This window comes from Elgaria multicarinata, chromosome 5 (assembly GCF_023053635.1).
Source record: "Elgaria multicarinata webbii isolate HBS135686 ecotype San Diego chromosome 5, rElgMul1.1.pri, whole genome shotgun sequence".
Lineage (NCBI taxonomy): Eukaryota > Metazoa > Chordata > Lepidosauria > Squamata > Anguidae > Elgaria > Elgaria multicarinata.
Genome location: NC_086175.1, coordinates 5,514,087 through 5,537,636, shown reverse-complemented (window position 1 = coordinate 5,537,636; position 23,550 = coordinate 5,514,087). Strand labels below are relative to the sequence as shown.

The following is a 23,550-nucleotide window of genomic DNA, read 5'->3' as shown; positions in this document are numbered from 1 at the left end:
TCTAACTGAAAGGTAAACTATGGTTTACACAAACGAAGAAGTAAGGGAAGGAACTAGATGAGGGGAGTGCGGAGAATGCAAACACGAGGCTTGGATATGACCAACCAAATTATGGCTTGGTGTTATTGAGAAACAAGCTTTTGTCTTCCTTCACGATCAGTAGGCTAATGGGGATGACTAACCATGTTATTTCATGCTATGGCATCTCTTCTTTTTGTGGAGAAAGACAGGTCTCTTATGCTGAATGTGGATTACCCTAAAGAGTATCTTTTGCATTTTATTCTCAGCCATACCACAAACCTGTACTGTCTGTCTGTCTGTTTGTTGTTTGTTTGTTTGTTTTGAAAAGAACATACCATAAATGTGAATAAATTCTAACAAAATAATGAAGAGAAGCACAAGATATAAATGTTTTCAAAACTATACATTCTAATTCTTTAAGAGGAGGGGTGTTTACTTTTTTTAAGGATACAAATGTCTGTTAACTAAACTACAAGCCTGTTAGATTTTCTACCACTAGAGGGCACTGCCGGAGTTTACAATAAATGACTTTTCCTTGGAAACAAGTATAACTAGCTATCCAATTGCATAAAAGTTTTCAACAAAATATTACAACTATTCTGATCTATAAAGAATATTAACAGACTTAGACAATATTAGCTAAGTATATTCTGTGTTTAAATTATCTAAATAATTGTCCAATAGAACCATCTCAGACACAATTATCTGGTTCACATTCCGTTTCTTCATTCAGGTTTGGGCAGGGAGTTCCATTATTGGCAGGTTGAAGACGTATATAACGAGTTCTTCTTTTAGTTCCTAAGTGTCCGCATGTGCCTCTACAAAGGCCCCAAGAAGACCAGAGCGATGTCTCACAGTCCAGCGGAGTTTCTGGTAACAGAAGCAATTGATAGAAATATAAACATATATTTGCTTTGTTTATGCAAATCTAGGTTTAGATTTGTTTAGATATAGCCAATTGTGTTACTTACTCCCATAGTTGATAAAAAAATATATCAATTATTTAAAATAAATAAATAAATAAAAAACAGTTTTTTAAAAACTCAAATCAGATTTTTTTATTATTAAATTAGATTTTGAAATTTTCCTAAACCAATTAGTAAATAAAAGAGCCTCGGTCAATCATATCATGAATACTACTTATACTTCTAATTATATTCTATGAATATGTTAACATCAGATCATGGAGATGGGAGACAACCTGATCAGTCCTATTCTGCACAGTAGGTGGGGAACAGAAGTACATGCGTGTGCGTGAGCGTGTCCTCCCCCTCTCTATGAATGTCATTAGACAAACACTCATTACTGCCCACTTACAGATGTTCGTGCGTCTTTTAGATAACGTCATTCACCTCCTGCTCCTTCTTGCCTGTTTTCTGTCACAAAATGGACACCTTTTCATCCGATTTTTTAAAAACAGAATGTGTTGCCGTTTCCTGCTGTGTGCAGGAAAAGTGTCGCAATAAAAACAGCCCCTGAATGGGCCACGTGGTCTTTGTCTACTTCCTCTTTCTTCTCAGGGTAGAAAGAGGAAGTATTGTGGGACAGGAGCAGGGGCAGGGAATCGTCATTCCCCCTGTTTGATGACACTCTCTCTCTCTCTCTCTCTCCCTTGCCTAAGTGCAAAGAGAGAGAAGGTGAATGAATAGAGAATTTGGGGAGATGGAATAGATCTGAACAAGGAGGTGGAATCTGGGTATAGATGCAAGGGATAGAGGAGGGGAATAGAAAGTGAAACCAAAAGGGAACAGAACACAGTCATGCAGCCCTGATTCCTGAGGAAACTTCTGCTGCATGTATCTGCCACTGTAGTAGGAAAATGCCTAACATGGCCGCAGGAGGCCATAAAGACACCCCATTCGGGAATATTTTGTTTCTGTATCTGCTGTGGTTGAAATTGCCTACATTTTATTTTTTAACTAAAACCTGTAATAATTAACCATTAAAAAATCCATTTTGTTAATGTTTTTGTTTGTTGAAGAAAAAAACAACCAGAATAAACCATCTTAGTACAATTTAAAAGCCTGTTTGGTGGTGGTGATTCAGGCACATCAAGACAAAAATATCATGAAGAGTTAAGTGAAGAGTTGGAGCTGGTTGTTCTAATGAAACCAACATCTCTGAATAAATATTAAGGTCATATTGAACAATAATGTACTTCTACTAAAAATGACAATTAAATAAAAACTTCCTCACTATTGATTTAAATCATTAAAATTGTGTCCTTCAGAGAAGTGATTTAATTCATGATTTAAATAAATTGGATTTAAATCAAATCAACCCTGTTTACTCCTAGGAAGATGTGTATAATATTGCAGTGTAAAACACAGCAACAAGCAGCCAAAAAGTTTAAGGCAGTAAAATCATCACAACTCATAGAGTTTGTTAACAGCATTTAAATCCAGCTTTGGTAACTTGCTAGAAGGCCTGGCCCAATTCTACACCAAGCAGGATGTGACATGCTGAAAACGGTTTGAAAGCGGTCTATGGAGTGTGTCCTGTGCCCTCAGTTGTCACTACTATTATAAACCACTTCAAAGCAGTAGTGTAGATCCTGCCCAGGACAAATAAAAAGGACCATCTGGCATAAAAAAGACATAAGCCTCTATAAGGAGAGTGTTCTCACAGCCAGGGCACCACCATTGAAAAGACCCTTTCCCTGGTTACCACCCATCCATATTTTAGTTTTGGTTTTTACACTTCTTAGGACGCAAACATATGGGGTTGCCCATCAGCCTCCAAATTTGGAGGCTAACAGGCATCCCATGCAGAGCAAGGTAAATAAAAACCAAAATAAAACCTAGCAGCAATGCAAAGACTTAAAATACAGTAACAGGTTTAAAAGAACAGAAATGGAAAGATTAAAATGCCTTACATATATATTATATTCAATGAACAAAAAACCTACGGTTTATAAAACAATGTTAAGGCCCTACACTTTTCCACCAAGCACCAAAAAGCGGGGAAATTGGGAGTTAAGGCTCGCCAGCCTTAACGCCACATCCTCCCTAAGGAGGCAGAAAGTACCAGTGAAATTCTCATTCTGCCAAAGCAGATAAACCATGAGGACAGGATGGAGAATAGGATATGCAGAGGTGACTGTGGGGTTGTGGAAAACTGATGACGAACAACTTAGAGCCACCTACTTCTTTTTTTGTTTAGAGCAGCCCTTCCCCAACCTGGTGCCCTCCAAAGGTGTTGGACTGCAACGATTGATCATTGCAAGTCAGTATGTCCCATGGTCAGGAATGCTGGGACAGCAGGATGGGGAACGTAGGGCGGCGCCTCCAGGCAAGCCCCCCCCCCCCACCTCACCCTGCTTACCTGCTCTGTCGTCGTTGGGCCCGGCCTTGAACAGAGTGCCCTGGTGCACCCAGAAGCAAGGCCACACTTGCAGCCTTGCTTCTGGGTGGACCCAGGGGCTCAATTCAAGCCTGGGCCAGGTGACGACGGAGCAGGTACGAACCCCACACACACACCTGGCCCCTTACCTGGACCTGCTGCCACCGCTGCACTAAGTGCAGCAGCTCCAGCCAACCCCCCTTCTGCCTGGCCCCTTACCTGGAGCTGCCACTGCACAAACTGTCGCACCCCACAACTTGCCTTCTCCGTCATGGCCTGACCCATGCTTGAATTGAGCCCCTGAGTCCACCCAGAAGCAAGGCTGCAGGTGCAGACTTGCTTCCGGGTGGACCAGGGCACTCGATTCAAGCCGGCGCCCAGCGACAACGGAGCAGGTAAGTGGGGTGGGCTGGGGTGGGGGCTTGCCTGGAGCCGTTGCTGCAGTTTGCACAGCAGTGGCAGTGGGTCTAGGTAAGGGGCAAGGCAGGAGGGGGTTGCTTACCTGCTCCATCGTCCCCAGGCCCAGGCTTGAATTGAGGTTCTGGATGGACCAGGGTGCTCAGTTCAAGTCCAGGCCCAGTGACGATGGAACACGTAAGTGGGTTGGGGCTTACCTGGCAGCAGAGCCAGGCAGGAGGGGGTGGGGTTTCTTACCTGCTCCGTCGTCGCAGTCCAACATCTTTGGAGGGCACCAGGTTGGGGAAGGGCTGCTCTAAACAAAAAAAGAAGTAGGTGGCTCTAAGTTGTTCGTCATCAGTTTTCCACAACCCCACAGTCACCTCTGCATATCCTATTCTCCATCCTGTCCTCATGGTTTATCTGCTTTGGCAGAATGAGAATTTCACTGGTACTTTCTGCCTCCTTAGGGAGGATGTGGCGTTAAGGCTGGCGAGCCTTAACTCCCAATTTCCCCGCTTTTTGGTGCTTGGTGGAAAAGTGTAGGGCCTTAACATTGTTTTATAAACCGTAGGTTTTTTGTTCATTGAATTTCATGGCTTTTTGTAAAGGATAATGAGCCCTTCCCTCTTTTAAATGCGGTTACTTTAGTATAGCTCCTGCAGCTTTCACTGTTGTGATGAAAAGGAGATTTCACCAGGTTCTCCATATATACAAATGACACCTGGTGAAATTCCCTTTTCATCAGAACAGTGCACGCTGCAAGAGCTATACTAGAGTAATCAGATACAAAAGAGGTCACGGCTTCTGCAGCTTGCACTGTTGTGATGAAGAGGGGATTTCACCAGGTTCTCCATATATACAAATGACAACTGCTGAAATTCTCTTTTCTATGCAACTGTTAAAGATACAGGAGCCCTGTGCTCCTTTTCATATGGTCACGGGCAGGGGGCTGGTGACTCCGATGTCAGTGAATCCATGGGTACATAAATCCTACAATCCTATGCAAGGTTAGACATAAAATCCTACAATTCTATGCATATACCTACGGATTCATAGAGCCACTGACATCGGAGTCACCAGCCCCACCTTGTGACCATATGCAAAGGAGTACAGGGCTCCTGTATCTTTTACAGTTGCATAGAAAAGGGAATTTCAGCAGGTGTCACTTGTATTCATGCAGCACCTGGTGAAATTCCCTCTTCATCACAGCAGTGAAATCTGCAGGAGCTGTACTAGAGTGACTCCATTTAAAAGAGGGCAAGGCTCCTGCAGCTTTCACTGTTGTGATGAAGAGGAAATTTCACCAGGTTCTCCATATATACAAATGATATCTGCTGAAATTTATATTTATAAATATAACTGTAAAAAATTTATATTTTTTACTTAATTAACATTAAAGAATGCACAACCATTGTGCATTCTTTAATGTTAATTAAGTAAAAAATATATTTTTCTCCTGCACCTTTAACTGGTGTGATGAAGAGGGAACTTCACCAGGTTCCCCTCTGCTGAAATTCCCTTTTCTATGCAACTGTTAAAGATACAGGAGCCCTGTGCTCCTTTTCATATGGTCACAGGGGCAGGGGGCTGGTGACTCCAATGTCGGTGGGGCTATGAATCTGTGGGTACATAAATCCTACAATCCTATGCAAGGTTAGACATAAAATCCTACAATCCTATGCATATACCACGGATTCATAGACCCACTGACATCGGAGTCACCAGCCCCACCTTGTGACCATATGCAAAGGAGTACAAGGCTCCTGCCTCTTTTACAGTTGCATAGAAAAGGGAATTTCAGCAGGTGTCATTTGTATGCATGCACCTCCTGGTGAAATTCTCTCGTCATCACAACATTTAAAGCTGCAGGAGCCCTGCCCTCTTGACCAGACACAAAAGAGGCAAGGCTCCTGTGACTTTAAATGTTGTGATGAATCCCAGGTGGATTCCTGCATTAAGAAGTGGGATGGACTAGATGCCCTCATAGGCCCCCTTTTCAACTCTGCTATTCTACGATTCTATGAACATGGGCAGAGTGCATTGCCTGTGGCTGATGTGAGCCAAACATGCAACGATAACTGGAGGGAGGAAGTTCTCCCTAACTGCCAGCTAAATTCCTGCATTAAGAAGGGGGTTGGACTAGATGCCCTCATAGGCCCCCTTTTCAACTCTGCTATTCTACGATTCTATGAACATGAGCAGAGTGCATTGCCTGTTGCTGATGTGAGCCAAACATGCAACGATAACTGGAGGGAGGAAGTTCTCCCTAACTGCCAGCTAAATTCCTGCATTAAGAAGTGGGATGGACTAGATGCCCTCATAGGCCCCCTTTTCAACTCTGCTATTCTACGATTCTATGAACATGGGCAGAGTGCATTGCCTGTGGCTGATGTGAGCCAAACATGCAACGATAACTGGAGGGAGGAAGTTCTCCCTAACTGCCAGCTAAATTCCTGCATTAAGAAGTGGGATGGACTAGATGCCCTCATAGGCCCCCTTTTCAACTCTGCTATTCTACGATTCTATGAACATGGGCAGAGTGCATTGCCTGTGGCTGATGTGAGCCAAACATGCAACGATAACTGGAGGGAGGAAGTTCTCCCTAACTGCCAGCTAAATTCCTGCATTAAGAAGTGGGATGGACTAGATGCCCTCATAGGCCCCCTTTTCAACTCTGCTATTCTACGATTCTATGAACATGGGCAGAGTGCATTGCCTGTGGCTGATGTGAGCCAAACATGCAACGATAACTGGAGGGAGGAAGTTCTCCCTAACTGCCAGCTAAATTCCTGCATTAAGAAGTGGGATGGACTAGATGCCCTCATAGGCCCCCTTTTCAACTCTGCTATTCTACGATTCTATGAACATGGGCAGAGTGCATTGCCTGTGGCTGATGTGAGCCAAACATGCAACGATAACTGGAGGGAGGAAGTTCTCCCTAACTGCCAGCTAAATTCCTGCATTAAGAAGTGGGATGGACTAGATGCCCTCATAGGCCCCCTTTTCAACTCTGCTATTCTACGATTCTATGAACATGGGCAGAGTGCATTGCCTGTGGCTGATATGAGCCAAACATGCAACGATAACTGGAGGGAGGAAGTTCTCCCTAACTGCCAGCTAAATTCCTGCATTAAGAAGTGGGATGGACTAGATGCCCTCATAGGCCCCCTTTTCAACTCTGCTATTCTACGATTCTATGAACATGGGCAGAGTGCATTGCCTGTGGCTGATGTGAGCCAAACATGCAACGATAACTGGAGGGAGGAAGTTCTCCCTAACTGCCAGCTAAATTCCTGCATTAAGAAGGGGGTTGGACTAGATGCCCTCATAGGCCCCCTTTTCAACTCTGCTATTCTACGATTCTATGAACATGAGCAGAGTGCATTGCCTGTGGCTGATGTGAGCCAAACATGCAACGATAACTGGAGGGAGGAAGTTCTCCCTAACTGCCAGCTAAATTCCTGCATTAAGAAGTGGGATGGACTAGATGCCCTCATAGGCCCCCTTTTCAACTCTGCTATTCTACGATTCTATGAACATGGGCAGAGTGCATTGCCTGTGGCTGATGTGAGCCAAACATGCAACGATAACTGGAGGGAGGAAGTTCTCCCTAACTGCTAGCTAAATTCCTGCATTAAGAAGTGGGATGGACTAGATGCCCTCATAGGCCCCCTTTTCAACTCTGCTATTCTACGATTCTATGAACATGGGCAGAGTGCATTGCCTGTGGCTGATGTGAGCCAAACATGCAACGATAACTGGAGGGAGGAAGTTCTCCCTAACTGCCAGCTAAATTCCTGCATTAAGAAGTGGGATGGACTAGATGCCCTCATAGGCCCCCTTTTCAACTCTGCTATTCTACGATTCTATGAACATGGGCAGAGTGCATTGCCTGTGGCTGATGTGAGCCAAACATGCAACGATAACTGGAGGGAGGAAGTTCTCCCTAACTGCCAGCTAAATTCCTGCATTAAGAAGTGGGATGGACTAGATGCCCTCATAGGCCCCCTTTTCAACTCTGCTATTCTACGATTCTATGAACATGGGCAGAGTGCATTGCCTGTGGCTGATGTGAGCCAAACATGCAACGATAACTGGAGGGAGGAAGTTCTCCCTAACTGCCAGCTAAATTCCTGCATTAAGAAGTGGGATGGACTAGATGCCCTCATAGGCCCCCTTTTCAACTCTGCTATTCTACGATTCTATGAACATGGGCAGAGTGCATTGCCTGTGGCTGATGTGAGCCAAACATGCAACGATAACTGGAGGGAGGAAGTTCTCCCTAACTGCCAGCTAAATTCCTGCATTAAGAAGTGGGATGGACTAGATGCCCTCATAGGCCCCCTTTTCAACTCTGCTATTCTACGATTCTATGAACATGGGCAGAGTGCATTGCCTGTGGCTGATGTGAGCCAAACATGCAACGATAACTGGAGGGAGGAAGTTCTACCAAACTGCCAGCTAAATTCCTGCATTAAGAAGTGGGATGGACTAGATGCCCTCATAGGCCCCCTTTTCAACTCTGCTATTCTACGATTCTATGAACATGGGCAGAGTGCATTGCCTGTGGCTGATGTGAGCCAAACATGCAACGATAACTGGAGGGAGGAAGTTCTCCCTAACTGCCAGCTAAATTCCTGCATTAAGAAGTGGGATGGACTAGATGCCCTCATAGGCCCCCTTTTCAACTCTGCTATTCTACGATTCTATGAACATGGGCAGAGTGCATTGCCTGTGGCTGATGTGAGCCAAACATGCAACGATAACTGGAGGGAGGAAGTTCTCCCTAACTGCCAGCTAAATTCCTGCATTAAGAAGGGGGTTGGACTAGATGCCCTCATAGGCCCCCTTTTCAACTCTGCTATTCTATGATTCTATGAACATGAGCAGAGTGCATTGCCTGTGGCTGATGTGAGCCAAACATGCAACGATAACTGGAGGGAGGAAGTTCTCCCTAACTGCCAGCTAAATTCCTGCATTAAGAAGTGGGATGGACTAGATGCCCTCATAGGCCCCCTTTTCAACTCTGCTATTCTACGATTCTATGAACATGGGCAGAGTGCATTGCCTGTGGCTGATGTGAGCCAAACATGCAACGATAACTGGAGGGAGGAAGTTCTCCCTAACTGCCAGCTAAATTCCTGCATTAAGAAGGGGGTTGGACTAGATGCCCTCATAGGCCCCCTTTTCAACTCTGCTATTCTACGATTCTATGAACATGAGCAGAGTGCATTGCCTGTGGCTGATGTGAGCCAAACATGCAACGATAACTGGAGGGAGGAAGTTCTCCCTAACTGCCAGCTAAATTCCTGCATTAAGAAGTGGGATGGACTAGATGCCCTCATAGGCCCCCTTTTCAACTCTGCTATTCTACGATTCTATGAACATGGGCAGAGTGCATTGCCTGTGGCTGATGTGAGCCAAACATGCAACGATAACTGGAGGGAGGAAGTTCTCCCTAACTGCCAGCTAAATTCCTGCATTAAGAAGTGGGATGGACTAGATGCCCTCATAGGCCCCCTTTTCAACTCTGCTATTCTACGATTCTATGAACATGGGCAGAGTGCATTGCCTGTGGCTGATGTGAGCCAAACATGCAACGATAACTGGAGGGAGGAAGTTCTCCCTAACTGCCAGCTAAATTCCTGCATTAAGAAGTGGGATGGACTAGATGCCCTCATAGGCCCCCTTTTCAACTCTGCTATTCTACGATTCTATGAACATGGGCAGAGTGCATTGCCTGTGGCTGATGTGAGCCAAACATGCAACGATAACTGGAGGGAGGAAGTTCTCCCTAACTGCCAGCTAAATTCCTGCATTAAGAAGTGGGATGGACTAGATGCCCTCATAGGCCCCCTTTTCAACTCTGCTATTCTATGATTCTATGAACATGGGCAGAGTGCATTGCCTGTGGCTGATGTGAGCCAAACATGCAACGATAACTGGAGGGAGGAAGTTCTCCCTAACTGCCAGCTAAATTCCTGCATTAAGAAGTGGGATGGACTAGATGCCCTCATAGGCCCCCTTTTCAACTCTGCTATTCTACGATTCTATGAACATGGGCAGAGTGCATTGCCTGTGGCTGATGTGAGCCAAACATGCAACGATAACTGGAGGGAGGAAGTTCTCCCTAACTGCCAGCTAAATTCCTGCATTAAGAAGTGGGATGGACTAGATGCCCTCATAGGCCCCCTTTTCAACTCTGCTATTCTACGATTCTATGAACATGGGCAGAGTGCATTGCCTGTGGCTGATGTGAGCCAAACATGCAACGATAACTGGAGGGAGGAAGTTCTCCCTAACTGCCAGCTAAATTCCTGCATTAAGAAGTGGGATGGACTAGATGCCCTCATAGGCCCCCTTTTCAACTCTGCTATTCTACGATTCTATGAACATGGGCAGAGTGCATTGCCTGTGGCTGATGTGAGCCAAACATGCAACGATAACTGGAGGGAGGAAGTTCTCCCTAACTGCCAGCTAAATTCCTGCATTAAGAAGTGGGATGGACTAGATGCCCTCATAGGCCCCCTTTTCAACTCTGCTATTCTACGATTCTATGAACATGGGCAGAGTGCATTGCCTAGAAAAGGGAATTTCAGCAGGTGTCATTTGTATGCATGTAGCACCTGGTGAAATTCTCTCTTCATCACAATGTTTAAAGTCACAGGAGCCTTGCCTCTTTTGTATCTGGTCAAGATGGCAGGGTTCCTGCAGCTTTAACTGTTGTGACGAAGAGGGAATTTCACCAGGTTCTCCATATATACAAATGACACCTGCTGAAATCCCCTTTTCTAGGCAACTGTTAAAAATGCAGGAGCCCTTTCTTCCTTTTCATGTGGCTAGGGAGGCCATATGCAAAAAAGTACAGGGCTCCTGTTTGCTTAATAGTTGCATAGAAAAGGGAATTTCAGCAGGTGTCATTTGTATGCATGTAGCACCTGGTGAAATTCTCTCTTCAACACAACATTTAAAGTCGCAGGAGCCTTGCCTCTTTTGTATCTGGTCAAGATGGCAGGGTTCCTGCAGCTTTAACTGTTGTGACGAAGAGGGGATTTCACCAGGTTCTCCACACCCCCCACCCACACACACACTCCACACACACCCACACCCCACACACCCACACCCACACCTCCACCCACACACCCCACACACACCCCCCCCACATCCCCCACCCACACCCACACATCCACCCCCCCACACCCCACCCCACCCCACACACACCCCACACACACACACACACCCACATCCCACACACCCACACCCCACACACCCACACACCCCACACCCACACCCCACCCCCACCCCCACCCACACACACACACCCCACCCACACACACACCCCACACACACCACCCACCCACACCCCCCACCCACACACACACTCCACACACACACACACCTCACCCACCCACCCACACACCTCCACCCACACACACCACACACCCCACCCCCCCACATCCCCCACCCACACCCACACATCCACCCCCCCACCACCCACCCCACCCCACACACACACCCACACCCCACACACCCACACCCACCCCACCCACACCCACCCCCACACCCCACCCCCACACCCCCACACCCCACCCACACACACCACCCCCACACACCCCACACCCACACACACACTCCACACACACACGCACCACCCACCCACACACACACCTCCACCCACACACACCACACACACCACCCCCCCCACATCCCCCACACACACCCACACATCCACCCCCCCACACCCCACCCCACCCCACACACACCTCCACCCACACACACACCCCCACACACCTCCCCACCCCCCCACACACCCCACACACACCCCACACACACACTCCACCCCCCACACACACCCCACACACCCACCCACACACACACAACTCCCCCACACACACACCCCACACACACACACACACGCGCGCGCGCAGCGCGCGCGCGCCGTGGGAGAGGAAGGACTTCCCTTACCTTCCTCTTGCTGCTCTGGTGGGGAAATGGGCTTCCCTGCCGGAAACAGAAGTGCCGTCACTTCCGTTTCCGTCGGGGAAGCCCATTTCCCCACCAGAGCAGCAAGAGGAAGGTAAGGGAAGTCCTTCCTCTTCTTCCCCCTCTCCCCCGCCCAAGCCGCGCCGCTGGTGTGTGTGTGTGTGTGTGTGTGTGAGAGAGAGAGAGAGAGAGAGATTGACTCCCTAGCCTCCGGCCGCTGCCGCGGTTGGCAGCAGCGGAGACCAGGGAATCAATCTCTCTCTCTCTCTCTCTCTCTCACACACACACACACACACACACCAGCGGCGCGGCTCTTCCCTGCCCTCGCCGCCGCAGTTCGAGCTGCGGCGAGGCTAGGGAAGGTCCCCCCGCACCCCCACCCCAGCGACGCGGGGGCCCCTCTCCTCCCCCCCCCTCCGCCCAAGTCGACTGCAGCCCGGGGTTTCAAGTGAGCGCCCGGCTTGCTTTCGGGTGCAGCCGGGCGCTCAATTGAAACCCCGGGCTGCAGCCGACGGACAAGGTGAAACCGGGGGGTGGGGGGCGACTTCTCCCCCCCCGATTTCCCCCCCCCCCCGCTACGCCTGGGCCCGCCGCTGCACGAATGCAGCAGCGGCTCCAGGCAAGCTCCCCTAACCCCACTTACCTGGCCCGTCGCGCTCTCCCTGCTCTCCGTCTCTCTCTGGGGATTCTGAAGCTCACGCGCATGCGTGAGCTTATCAGATTCCCCATTGAGAAACATGGGATTTTAAAAAATTAATTAAAAATTGATGGAACGGTCTTTTAAAAAAAGAAAGGCCATTCCATCAATCGGATGGATAGGGGAATTTAATCCTCGTTATAGATTGCTCCGGGAGGCTTCCCCTTTTGCGCTACAGCTGCGCAAAAAAAAAGTCGCCACCCCCCGAGCAAAACAAAGCAGATTGTGACGGACAGAGTTTCTCTCCCTTTTTCTCCTTTAAACTCCCACCCAGACCTCAATATTTCAGGAATCTCCCTGAAACGCGCAGGGAATGTAAAGCCAGCATTTCTTTCTGGCAGTACCCCGCGTTTCAGAAAGATTCCTGAAATATTTTTCATTTTAGGACCCTAAATTCCCCTTCCCCCCCCGCTAAAAAATTATAATGGTAGAATGCTCAGATTACTGACGGGCCTTAACATACAGCAGCCACGACTGTGGCTGCTGTAATTACTGTTGTTTAAACTCTTTTTATTGTGTGCAGCCTTAAGAAAACGTTTTCTTTTGAAAGACAGCATAGAAGTCTTTAAAATAAAGTAAAACTTTAGATGGTAGTGGCAGCCAAAGAAAATTCTGTGAAGGTGATCTTAGACTTAGGCCGTTGCTAGACCAGGGTTTAGCCCGGTGCGAAGCCTGGGCTCATCCCTGTGCGTCCAGATGATGCACAGGGGATCCCGGGCTCAGGCAGGGGTAACCCGCCCTTGGACTGGGATAACTGGCACCGTTTGTGGTCCAATATTTCCCGTGGTCTCCCGAGACCGTGGGTGTGTAGCCCGTTCTGCCGCTTTTCCTGACTACCGCATTTACTTGCGAGTAGCCGGGAAAAGCGGCAGACGGCGTGCACTGCTCCACAGGAACACTGCGGCCATCGGGGGGGAGAATGGGGGGGGGAATGGAGCCAGGGGGGATGGGGGAAAATCAGAGATCGCAGGGGATTAGAGATCGTGGGGGATGGGGGGATCAGAGATCGTGGCGGGGAATTGCGGCCAGGGTGGGGAACTCAGGGGCAGGGGGTGCGGGGAATCCTGATGCCAAGAAGGGAGCACAGGGTTTCGGGCAGTCATCCAGGTATCAGAACTGCCCCTGCCTTCTTTCTGGTGGAAGGCAACCAATCGCTGGTCGCCTTCCACCAGGACCACCACCACCCCGGAAATGGCCCTGGAGCAAGGTCAGACAGTAGAAGAGCTGTACTGACCTCACTTACACTGAAAGAGTCAGGGTAAGTTCTTAACTTTTTCAATGCTCAGTTTCATGGGAAAGTCCCGTGGAAGCTGCAAATCTGTGGCTGCTTTATATAACTGACACAGTGCAGAATTGCAGCCACCACGGGGCTTTCCCCACATATAGACAGCCCCCTTGTCTCACAACCCCTTTGATATACCTATTTCACTTGATCTGCAGTCTATGGCCCTTTCTACACCTAAGAATTATCCCAGGCAAATGGAGGGGTCGTCCCTGCCTGCTCCCGGGATCCCCTGTGTGTCATTTGCATGCACAGGGATGATCCCGGGATGATCCCTGGAAAAAAGGCAGGTGTAGAAATGGCCAATGATAACAACAGTGGGCTACATTCCAGGGCTGTCGTAAGTCTCTTCCTCCAGAGTTAAACAACCATGGAATGTACTGTGGGCCCAGAAAGTTCTTTGAACTATGGACAAGCTTTGAAAGTATGGTTATTATTAACTTGCTTACAAGCACTGATGTAAAGTGCTAATTCCCGAAGTAATATATGTCTAATTATTTCAATACCTTAGCGTGCAATATAAATTATGTTATTGCTATGAATTTTCTTTTAGAAAAACAAAAATTCTAGGAACAAACTATGATTTATTTATTATATTTGTATACCACCCCATAGCCGAAGCTCTCTGGGTGGTTTACATAGGATAAAAACACTTAAAAACAATATACAAAAAAATTAAAATCATAGTAAGATTATAATGGCGCATATCATTAAAGAGTGTGTAGGTGCTTTTGATTTAAGAAAAGAGTTAACATAGCTACAAATGCACAGCTGTACCAAAAAGTCTGACACTGTAAGTCTGAAGGAATTGTACAAAGAATTTGTACAAAGCACTTACCTGACACGGAGTCGTCTATTGCATTATCTATTGCCACTGTCACATTGTGTTGTGGAAGAAGAAAACCCAGTTTGCTTCTTTTAAGTTTGACCATAGTTACTCGACCAATAGGTGGCAATTTTGTAAGCTTGGGATAATAAAATGAGTTTGCTGGGTGACTTGGAGTGGATGAAGTGATCTATTAATTAAAACACACACAAAGGATATTAATTTAGTGTATCACAAGTGGGACCCACAACAAAATGTTGCAGTGGGGAACAGTGCTGCTGTTCAGGTTTCTAGCAACTACATTTCATTCCCCCCTCCCCCCAAATTTTTGTTCTTTCTCTGTCTCTCTGCTTAGTCTTCATTGGACTATTTGGGGTTTTAAAATGGGCTTTAATTTAATTTATGAATTGCTAAAACCAATAATAAAACACATTAAAAGTATTATTGTAAAAGCAGGAGCAAAAATCCAACATTTAAAAGAGAGAATCACAGAATCATAGAATAGCAGAGTTGGAAGGGGCCTGTTTTGGAAGAGGGCTATTTTTAACTAAACAGCTAAAAACAGAGAAGGTGATTTAAAAATGCAGCATTACACATGTTTTAAATGAAGCAAGCAGCAGTTTAAAATAGTTTTTAAAGATCTGGGAGAATAAAAAGTTCTTTGCCAGATCCTACAGGCCGGGGTCCCCAGGATGGCCCTCATGGGGTTCCCCAGATGGTGACACCCATTTCCTTGGCCTCACCCGCCTTCCCTCAAATACTGATGGTTTTGTGGTTTCCTGGCTTTTGTGCAACCCCCACCCCTCTAAAAGGTTAAAATGAGAAGTTTAAGGTATGCTACGCTGGCGTGCCTTCGTCTTTGGCCCTCCCACCACTGGAATGTCCACACACACACACACACACACACACACACACACAGCTACTCCAATACTAAATTCGACCTTTGGGCTAAAAGAGGTTCTCCACCCCTGCTCAAGGCGTTAAGATGATTGTAATATGTGTGCAAGTTGATATGGCATTAGGCTGCTCTTGATATATTTATTTTTATTTATTTATTTATTACACTTATATACCGCTCCCATAGCCAGGGCTCTCTGGGCGGTTACCATGGTCCTAAACCACATATGGCTTTACAGGTTAACAACAGCACCCAGTCCTAGACAGAGGTACCCAATCCACTAGGTGGGAGAGAGACAAAGGCCTTCTGTTCATATACCTGTTGTCCACCTCTCAATCTCCTTTGCTTTTCATGGGTGAAAGAAGATCTGTGGTATTTCCAAGGTGGATGGTGGTGGAAGGAGGCCCAATATACTCTGGGTGTGTGCGCGCACGTGCATGTGTGTGTGTAAAAAGGAATGTGCCTCCTTACGCTGGTCCTGGAACTCATGAACATCCAGTTTAAAAAGCAAAGTATTAAATAACTGGCCTAGAGCAGGCTGTATCAGGCAGCTTCAGCTTGTCAATATGGAGGCAGGTAAGAGTGTTATTCTAGATTTTAGAATGTTTTAAGGATGTTTTCATCATGTATGCTATGTTTTTAATGTGTTTTGTATTCATTGTTGTTCCCTGCCTCAATCCAAGTGGAGAGGTGGGTAAGAAATTTGTTGTTATTATTATTATTATTATTATTATTATTATTATTATTATTATTATTATTATTATTACATTAATAGTGTTTAAAAGGGTACCCAGATCGTCTACCTCTGTACATGGTGGGTGCAATGGATACATCTCACATTTAAATTAGGGAAGCCTGTTTTCTCCACTGAAAGCAATGGAATAGCTCTACATTTCCTGTTGCAAAAACCTCTTTCTAAAATTTACCATTCACAGCATTATAAGAAAAGTCAAGACCTCTTTTGTTAAAAGATAAAATAGTTGCTGCTGGCATGTAAAGAGATTGTTGAGCCTGTCCCCACCCCAGGACAATAAATAACTTTACACTGCATTCCTATACGTGTCTACTCAGAAGTAAGTCCCATTGAATTCAATGGGACTTGCTCCCAGTTATGTAAGTACAGGACTCTAGGCGGAGACAGAATGATTTAGTCAAATTCGAGAGGAAGAAACAAGGGCCGGATCTATACTACTGCTTTAAAGCGCTTTATAACAGTTTTGAAAACGATATATGGAGTGTGTCCTGGGCCCCAACTGATGTCAAAACTGTTATAACGCACTTTAAAGCAATAGTGTAGATCCTGCCAAGGTGATTTAGAGTGATTAAAACAAAAAGGGATTGTGAAGAGCTCCGAAGGGATCTGCAAATCAGGTGAACGGGCATCAAAATACCAGTTCAGTTTAAGAAAATGCATCGGGGAAGCCTCGTCTTTCTAATGCTGGGAGAGGGCTGCCTGTGTGTCCCTTTCTTAGAGCACCAGATCCGCCTGTCTTCATGGGGTTTTTCCTGTGGCTTGGCTGCGTTGTGATGTCCTGGCCAGTGCACTCTCAACCAACTGCTTCTGCCTGGAAAAACTGCAGTATCAGAGAGTCTTTTTACTCCATCCTTTACTGCATTGCTCTGCAATGTGCCCCTGTGCCTCCGCATTAAATCCGGGGTGTGCCTGTGACCTGGCTGTGAAATGGTTGGGCCCTTCCCCATTCACTCCTTTAGCATTCCCATTGAGAGTTGCCTATGAGCTTCCTGTGTTATTTCACTCTGGAACTTTATTAATTCACTTCTGTGATGTGGCATTAGCTCCAGAGCTGCGCAGCGCCAGAGCTGCAAAGGGACTGTTTTAATTCGCTTCTGTGATGTGGCGTTAGCTCCGGAGCTGCGCAGCTCCACAGTTGGGAGCTGCGTTAATTGGATTGTCTGATGTAGTGTAGAATCATAGAATCATAGAATAGCAGAGTTGGAAGGGACCTATAAGGCCATCGAGTCCAACCCCCTGCTCAATGCAGGAATCCACCTGCATTAGTGCTGGCGCAATACTTTTTGGAGTGGGATTTGTTTGTTCCGGTGGGGTGCTATCATTGGGATCCAGTATTATGGGTTAGTTGCTCTCCATTCCCATTCATTAAACTGTAGTGGCAGGGAGAACCCGGAGAGGGGTGCGTAACAAGCCTTTCTCGGGATGCCGTTGGTTCTACTCTGCCCCACCCTGGAAGTATGCCTTTTCTGGCACTGAAAAGCCAGGTTTTAGGCACGGCTGGCTCCACCATGTAACAATGATGGAGCAGAGCTGATTTCAGCATGCTGGGGAGAATAACAACTCTATGTGCCAGGTAGGCACAAAAATCTGGTATGTCATCTTCATTAAGGCTGTGCTCCGCTTCTTCTCGGACTGGAGAAGCAGAAGCGGATCAGGGTACTTCGCCTCCCCTTAAGGCGGAGGCGAAGAGGATCGGGGGAGCAGCGGAACATCGCAGAGCGGATCGAGGTGAAGACGGATCCTTCACAGCGATCCAGAGCTCTGCAAAAAAGGTAAGGGGGGGTTACTTCGCCCTGCTGCTGCTGCCGCCCGTGCAGTGACAGTGGCAGAGCCAGGTAAGGGGGCAAGGGGGAGGGGGGTCTTACCTGCATCTGTCCGTGGTCCCACAGCTGCTTCAACTGAGCCTGAGGACTCAAACAGGAAGACTGGCCTGGTCTTCCTGTTTGAGTCCTCGAGCTCAGTTGAAGCAGCCGCGGGACCACGGATGGACGCAGGTAAGGGGGAGGAGGGAGGGGGGTTACCTGGCCCTGCCGCCACTGCCGCATGTGGTGACAGCGGCAGAGCCAGGTAAGGGGTCAAGGGGTAGGGGGGTCTTACCTGCATCTGTCGCAGCCCGTCGCCTACAGTTCCTGGTTGAGCCATGGGCTCTAGTGAAGCTGGCGGCAGGCTGGGACGGAAGCAGATAAGGGGGAGGAGGGAGGGGAGCCTTACCTGGCGCCGCCCCCCGCTGCTGCAGAGCTCCGATTTGGAGCTGGAGCTCCGGAGCGGAGCAGACCCTAGGCGGATCAAGGCATGGTGGAGCGGGCCTGATCTGCAATTTGCGGATCAGAAGTGGAGCGGATCGGGGGTCCATGCACAGCCCTAGTCTTCATATCAACTGGATTTTTTAGGGGGGTGGATTCAGGGGAAAGGGAGGTGGAGGGTTGCTTTGCTAAGTGCTGTGCTATGTGTGTGTGTGTGTGTGTGTGTGTGTGTGTGTGTGTATGTTTTAACAATTCAACATATCTGGTTGTGTATGGGGTGGGGGTGGTCTGTATGCCGAGATCAAGGCTGGGCTCTTGTAGAAATTGCATGTATCCAAGTGAGACTGAAGAAAAATGAATCATATGGGGGAAAATGAATTATATGAGAAGGGGGATTGCTGAGTTATGTGCTAATATGCTGTGTGGGTGCTGGTCCCTGCACCCAAAAAAGAAAAGGAGAAAAAAGAATTCCATCTCTGGCTGTGTGTATATGCTGGGCCTGTTTGCCTGGATCATGGCTGAGGTTAATCATCTTAATGAAAATGCATTCAAGTTGTCTGATGACTTTAAAAAATATATGAACTTTAATTGATGGGAGAATTTATTATATTGCATCTCTGCTTTCCAGGATAATTACTTTAGATAGAAATTAATTTATTCCCTCAGCAGGTATGCAGAGGGGTTAATCTTTATCCATCATGAATTCTACTTGTTTAAATAAAGGCTTTTGACCTGCACAAGTGATCCCATCTGATTGTGTTTTTTAACAGTACCATCCTATATGACTACTCAATGGGACTTCGTCCTAGGAAAGTGGGTAAGAACTGCAGTCTCAGAAGCATTTCTGACCTGTTTACTTCTCTAACCATTACCTGGGATGGTAATCCTGGCTAGTGGGGTGCATGCAGGTGCCATTTTGCACATCCAAGCTCTGCTCAGGAGTGGTTGTGTCATGGCTGCTTAACCCTCACATAACTGATGCTCGCTAACACAAAGGAGGTTTCGATATGTAACAACCCACAATGAGCTGCATCATGTTGTGCGAACGAGGTCTAAGGGTTGAAGTTGGCTTGTTACCACTAACAATAGTTAAGATTAGTCACAGTTTGTCCAGGTTCAGATGACACTGCAAGCTATAGATAATCAAAAACAGAAGTGAAAACTTTAAATCTTCTTATGGTCAAGCCAGAAGGGGGGAAGCACTTGAACCCAGGGGGTGATCAGGCTTGTTCTCATAGCTATGGTTATGTCTGACACAGTCCATTGTGTACAAATAAGGAAGTGCTCTTAGCTCACCAACCTACAGCCCTTTGCATTAATCACAGTCATGTATATAACAGAAAATAATGATCACCATTTTTTTAAAAAAAATGAAACGGAGTGTTTAACCAGTCAGTGAACTAGAGACACCTACCTGTGTGACAGTATCCTGTGGGATAGTGGCAAAATTGGGTGATGAAAATGTGAAACCACTGTCAGTTCCAGCATCATATGGAAAAAGCTCCAATGATACTTGCTGTTTCCAGTGATCTTTTTCACATAAATTTAAACTGTCAATACCCACAAACCAGTCAGGGCTGGGCACAATTCGTACTGCGATAGACACCTAATAATTAAAAAAGAAAGTCTTGCTTCAATAGGTTGATCATGTATGGTTTCCCTGATTAGATTATTGTACCATAAACAGCGAGAAAAATAAGTCCATGAATCAATGAGCTGGAAAGACTACAAATTCCCTGGTCAGAAATAATCTATTTCATTTAAATTATTTTTATATTAAAATATGTACATACCACTTTCCTAAGCCATTCGAAGTGGTTTATAGTAATAAAAATACGATTTGAAAACAACACTATATTATATTTTAAATGTGATAACTTCTTAGTAAGATATATGAAACTATGGTGGCTTCCATGGGCCACTGTTTTTCATATGCTTTCAATCATGCAGACATTATTCCAATAGCTGCCTCGTGTGGTGCAGAGTGGTAAAGCAGCAGTTTCTGCAGCTGAAACTCTCTCCATGGCCTGAGTTTGATCCCAGCAGAAGCCGGTTTCAGGCAGCCGGCTCTGGTCGACTCAGCCTTCCATCCTCCCGAGGTCGGTAAAATGAGTACCCAGTTAGCTGGGGGAAAGATGCTGGACAAGCATCTGTCAGGGATGCTTTAGGGTGGATTCCTGCATTGAGCAGGGGGTTGGACTCGATGGCCTTGTAGGCCCCTTCCAACTCTGCTATTCTATGATTCTATGATTCTAATAATGGCTGGGGAAGGCAACGGCAAACCACCCCGTTATAAGGCCTGCCAAGAAAACGTCAGCGAAAGCTGGCATCCCTCCAAGAGTCAGTAATGACTCAGCGCTTGCACGAGAGGTTCCTTTCCTTTCCTTAATTGATTAATCAAGTAGTCTGATCTATTTACTCAACTAAAGAGGCATCCCCAAATAATCAGGCAACACATTTCTTTAAAAGCAATATTTTTAATATTGGCAGGAAACATCTTAGAAGAGGCATCCCTGCTGCATTCAAATGCAGAAGGAAATGCTCTTCCATGATGTACCTGCTGCTGCACTACATACAACTCCATCTAAAATTCAAGTATGCTTGTTTCTTCAAAAGTATTATATGCACATTTATGCAAATTGAATTGATTGAACAATGCATTCATTTTAAGTAACGGACAAGGTAGCTTTAATCTAGGGTGACCATATGGAAAGGAGGACAGGACTCCTGTATCTTTAACAGTTGCATACAAAAGGGAATTTCAGCAGGTGTCATTTGTATGCATATCGCACGTGGTGAAATTCCCTCCTCATCACAACAGTTAAAGCTGCAGGAGCCCTACCCTCTTTTGTATCTTGTCATGTTAGGTAGGGCTTCTGCAGCATTAACTGTTCTGATAAGGAGGGAATTTCACCAGGGGCTGCATGCATACAAATGACACCTGCTGAAATTCCCTTTTCCTTACAACTGTTATAGATACAGGAGCCCTGTCCTCCTTTCCATATGGCCACCCTATTTAATCCTCAGTCCTTTACAACTGCATTTGCTCTTGTAAGGAAGAGACAAGTGAGAAATTCCTTACTTACTAATGGGTACCTTGAATGTACTTCGAAGTCTGTGGAGGTTTGCCCGGTGCCAGCGGAAATGGGAGGAGCAGAGAAGATTCCATGAACACTTTGGATTTTTTCTCCAGCTGCTTCTACTTCCTTCATTAATGTCCATGGTTCACCACTTTCAGCAAAGTCACGCATACCATTACTGGCATACTCATTCGTTTTCCACATGTTGTAGTCAGAATTATGGGCCACACCTATTAAAAGGAAGACGTTGCAGTATGTGAAATCTGGTTTGGATTTGCTTAATAACTTAATATATGCTGTTGCTTTCCTCTTTTTTTCTGAAGTGGAACGATCTGTGATTAAAAATCTTAGGTATGCTGTTTACTTCAGCTGCAGTCAATTGAAAACAGTCACAGAAGCAGGCTGAAAGCCCCAGATTTTGTCTGCTGTGCTGGTACTACATGTTTTGTCTCTCTTGTATGAATTAAGATGTAACATAATTCTGAGGAATAAAGGAAAGAGGAGACTGCTTTTAGAGAATGAAGTTGCCTTTGAATTGCGGAAGTGTCACTTACCTAGAACTGATGACCATTGTGCTGGAGGCCTATACAGCGGGTACTGCTTAGGGAATGCACCCTGGCTCCATTTCCCTGTGAAAACAATGCTGTATGTTGCGAGTTCTTCTGCTGTGCAAACTGAATTGTCATCAAGAGGCAAAGAATTGACACAGCTCAGAACAGTTAAAAGCAGTGTGGTGGTAATTTTGACAGAGCTGGAAAAAAGTATCGAGTGTTCCATTTCCTTGCCTGTGGGGAAAAAATACACAGCCGAAGTAGTCTCTTATAGGTTACAAAAATAAATGCTTAAATATAGGTTACATTCCAAGCAAAGAGAAAGTACACTGCCAAAAACCTTTGTTGCATGTAAGAGCATGATTATAAGACTTGCATATATGTTTCCATTCAGCACAATTCAAATTTGTAACAGTATACTTTTTTTCTGATTGGAAAAGAAAACATGTTTCTGATCATATGTTTTTGGCGATCCATAATTTTGTTTTTAATCTTATTACAATCACATTTTGGCTTAATTGTGTTAGCACATGTTTTAATTAATGGTATATTTATGGTTTAAAATATTAAATTGTGCTGTTACTTAGCCATGAGACATACTTCCTTTTAAATGTGAGTTTAAAATCTACTTCATGGCATAACACTGAATGTCAGTTTAGTACATTACTAATTTCATTTATCACCTAGCTGCCATATTTTATTTTACATATTTTACAGGAATCAGGAAAAAAACAACATTTTACAAGGTATCAAAATAATATTATTAACAGCTATCAGATTACTGTTTTAAACAGTAACTTTCTGAAAGTTTTTGTACTTTAAGAATTGAACATACTTAAAAATTTCAGCTTCAATAGTTGTACAGTATATGAGTAATACATAGAAATATTTCACACTTACTAGTGTTTCCTCTGGAGCTCTGATAAGTTAAGAGAACTTGCTTTTGCTTGCAGCTGGGCAGTTCTGCAAGAGAGGAGAGCAGCAACCCTGCTATTTATGCTTGAAGAAGGTCCCTTTGGTCCAGCCTTGGTTGCAGCCTTTAGACTCTGTAGCCTGGCTTCATGTGTCTTGTGCTTGTTTGAAATGTTTCAACCATTTAGGAGAATTAGTTGTACACCAGTTGTTTGTTTGTTGTGGTTGTTTTGCTGCTGTTGTTTTTAAAAAGACTATTAAAATTGTGATGCTGACTAGACAAGGATAATTTTTTACAACTTACATTATTACCATCACTTCAAACTTTCTGGTGGTTGTACATTTTTCTTTTCTTGCTTTCATGCCCCTAAGCTAAGGATGAACTGCTTCCAATACAAAACCTTTCTCATGGAAGAGTTTTATATGAGAAGCACATTTTTCTAAGTTTTATTGTCTGACAGATGGCTCTCCCAAGTATTTACTGAAAGCACTCCACCTCTAATGCAGTCATATGCACATTTCTGAGCTAAAAACTGAAAGCTGAAGATGCCTAAAGAAAAAT

The 23,550-nt window shown here is 45.6% G+C and overlaps 1 protein-coding gene across 1 annotated transcript; it reads right to left on the bottom strand.

Annotated features, from left to right (window-relative positions):
* Nucleotides 1-334: 334 nt before the first annotated feature.
* Nucleotides 335-23,195, bottom strand: SPON2 (spondin 2). Its single transcript, XM_063127416.1, has 6 exons — nucleotides 22,977-23,195; nucleotides 22,080-22,310; nucleotides 21,532-21,755; nucleotides 19,860-20,051; nucleotides 14,563-14,740; nucleotides 335-891 (listed from the first exon to the last, which is right to left on the bottom strand). The coding sequence occupies exons 2-6, from the start codon at nucleotides 22,300-22,302 to the stop codon at nucleotides 713-715; spliced, it is 996 nt and encodes a 331-aa protein (XP_062983486.1). The 5' UTR covers nucleotides 22,303-22,310; nucleotides 22,977-23,195; the 3' UTR covers nucleotides 335-712.
* Nucleotides 23,196-23,550: the final 355 nt, after the last annotated feature.

Bases quoted from the DNA above. Each gene is read 5' to 3' on its own strand.
- SPON2 (XM_063127416.1), bottom strand. From the start codon at position 22,302: ATGGAACACTCGATACTTTTTTCCAGCTCTGTCAAAATTACCACCACA. The intron at 21,756-22,079 runs GTAAGTGACACT...TCCTTTTAATAG, and splicing joins ACAATGGTCATCAGTTCTAG to GTGTGGCCCATAATTCTGAC. The intron at 20,052-21,531 runs GTAAGTAAGGAA...TTTAATTATTAG, and splicing joins TACATTCAAGGTACCCATTA to GTGTCTATCGCAGTACGAAT.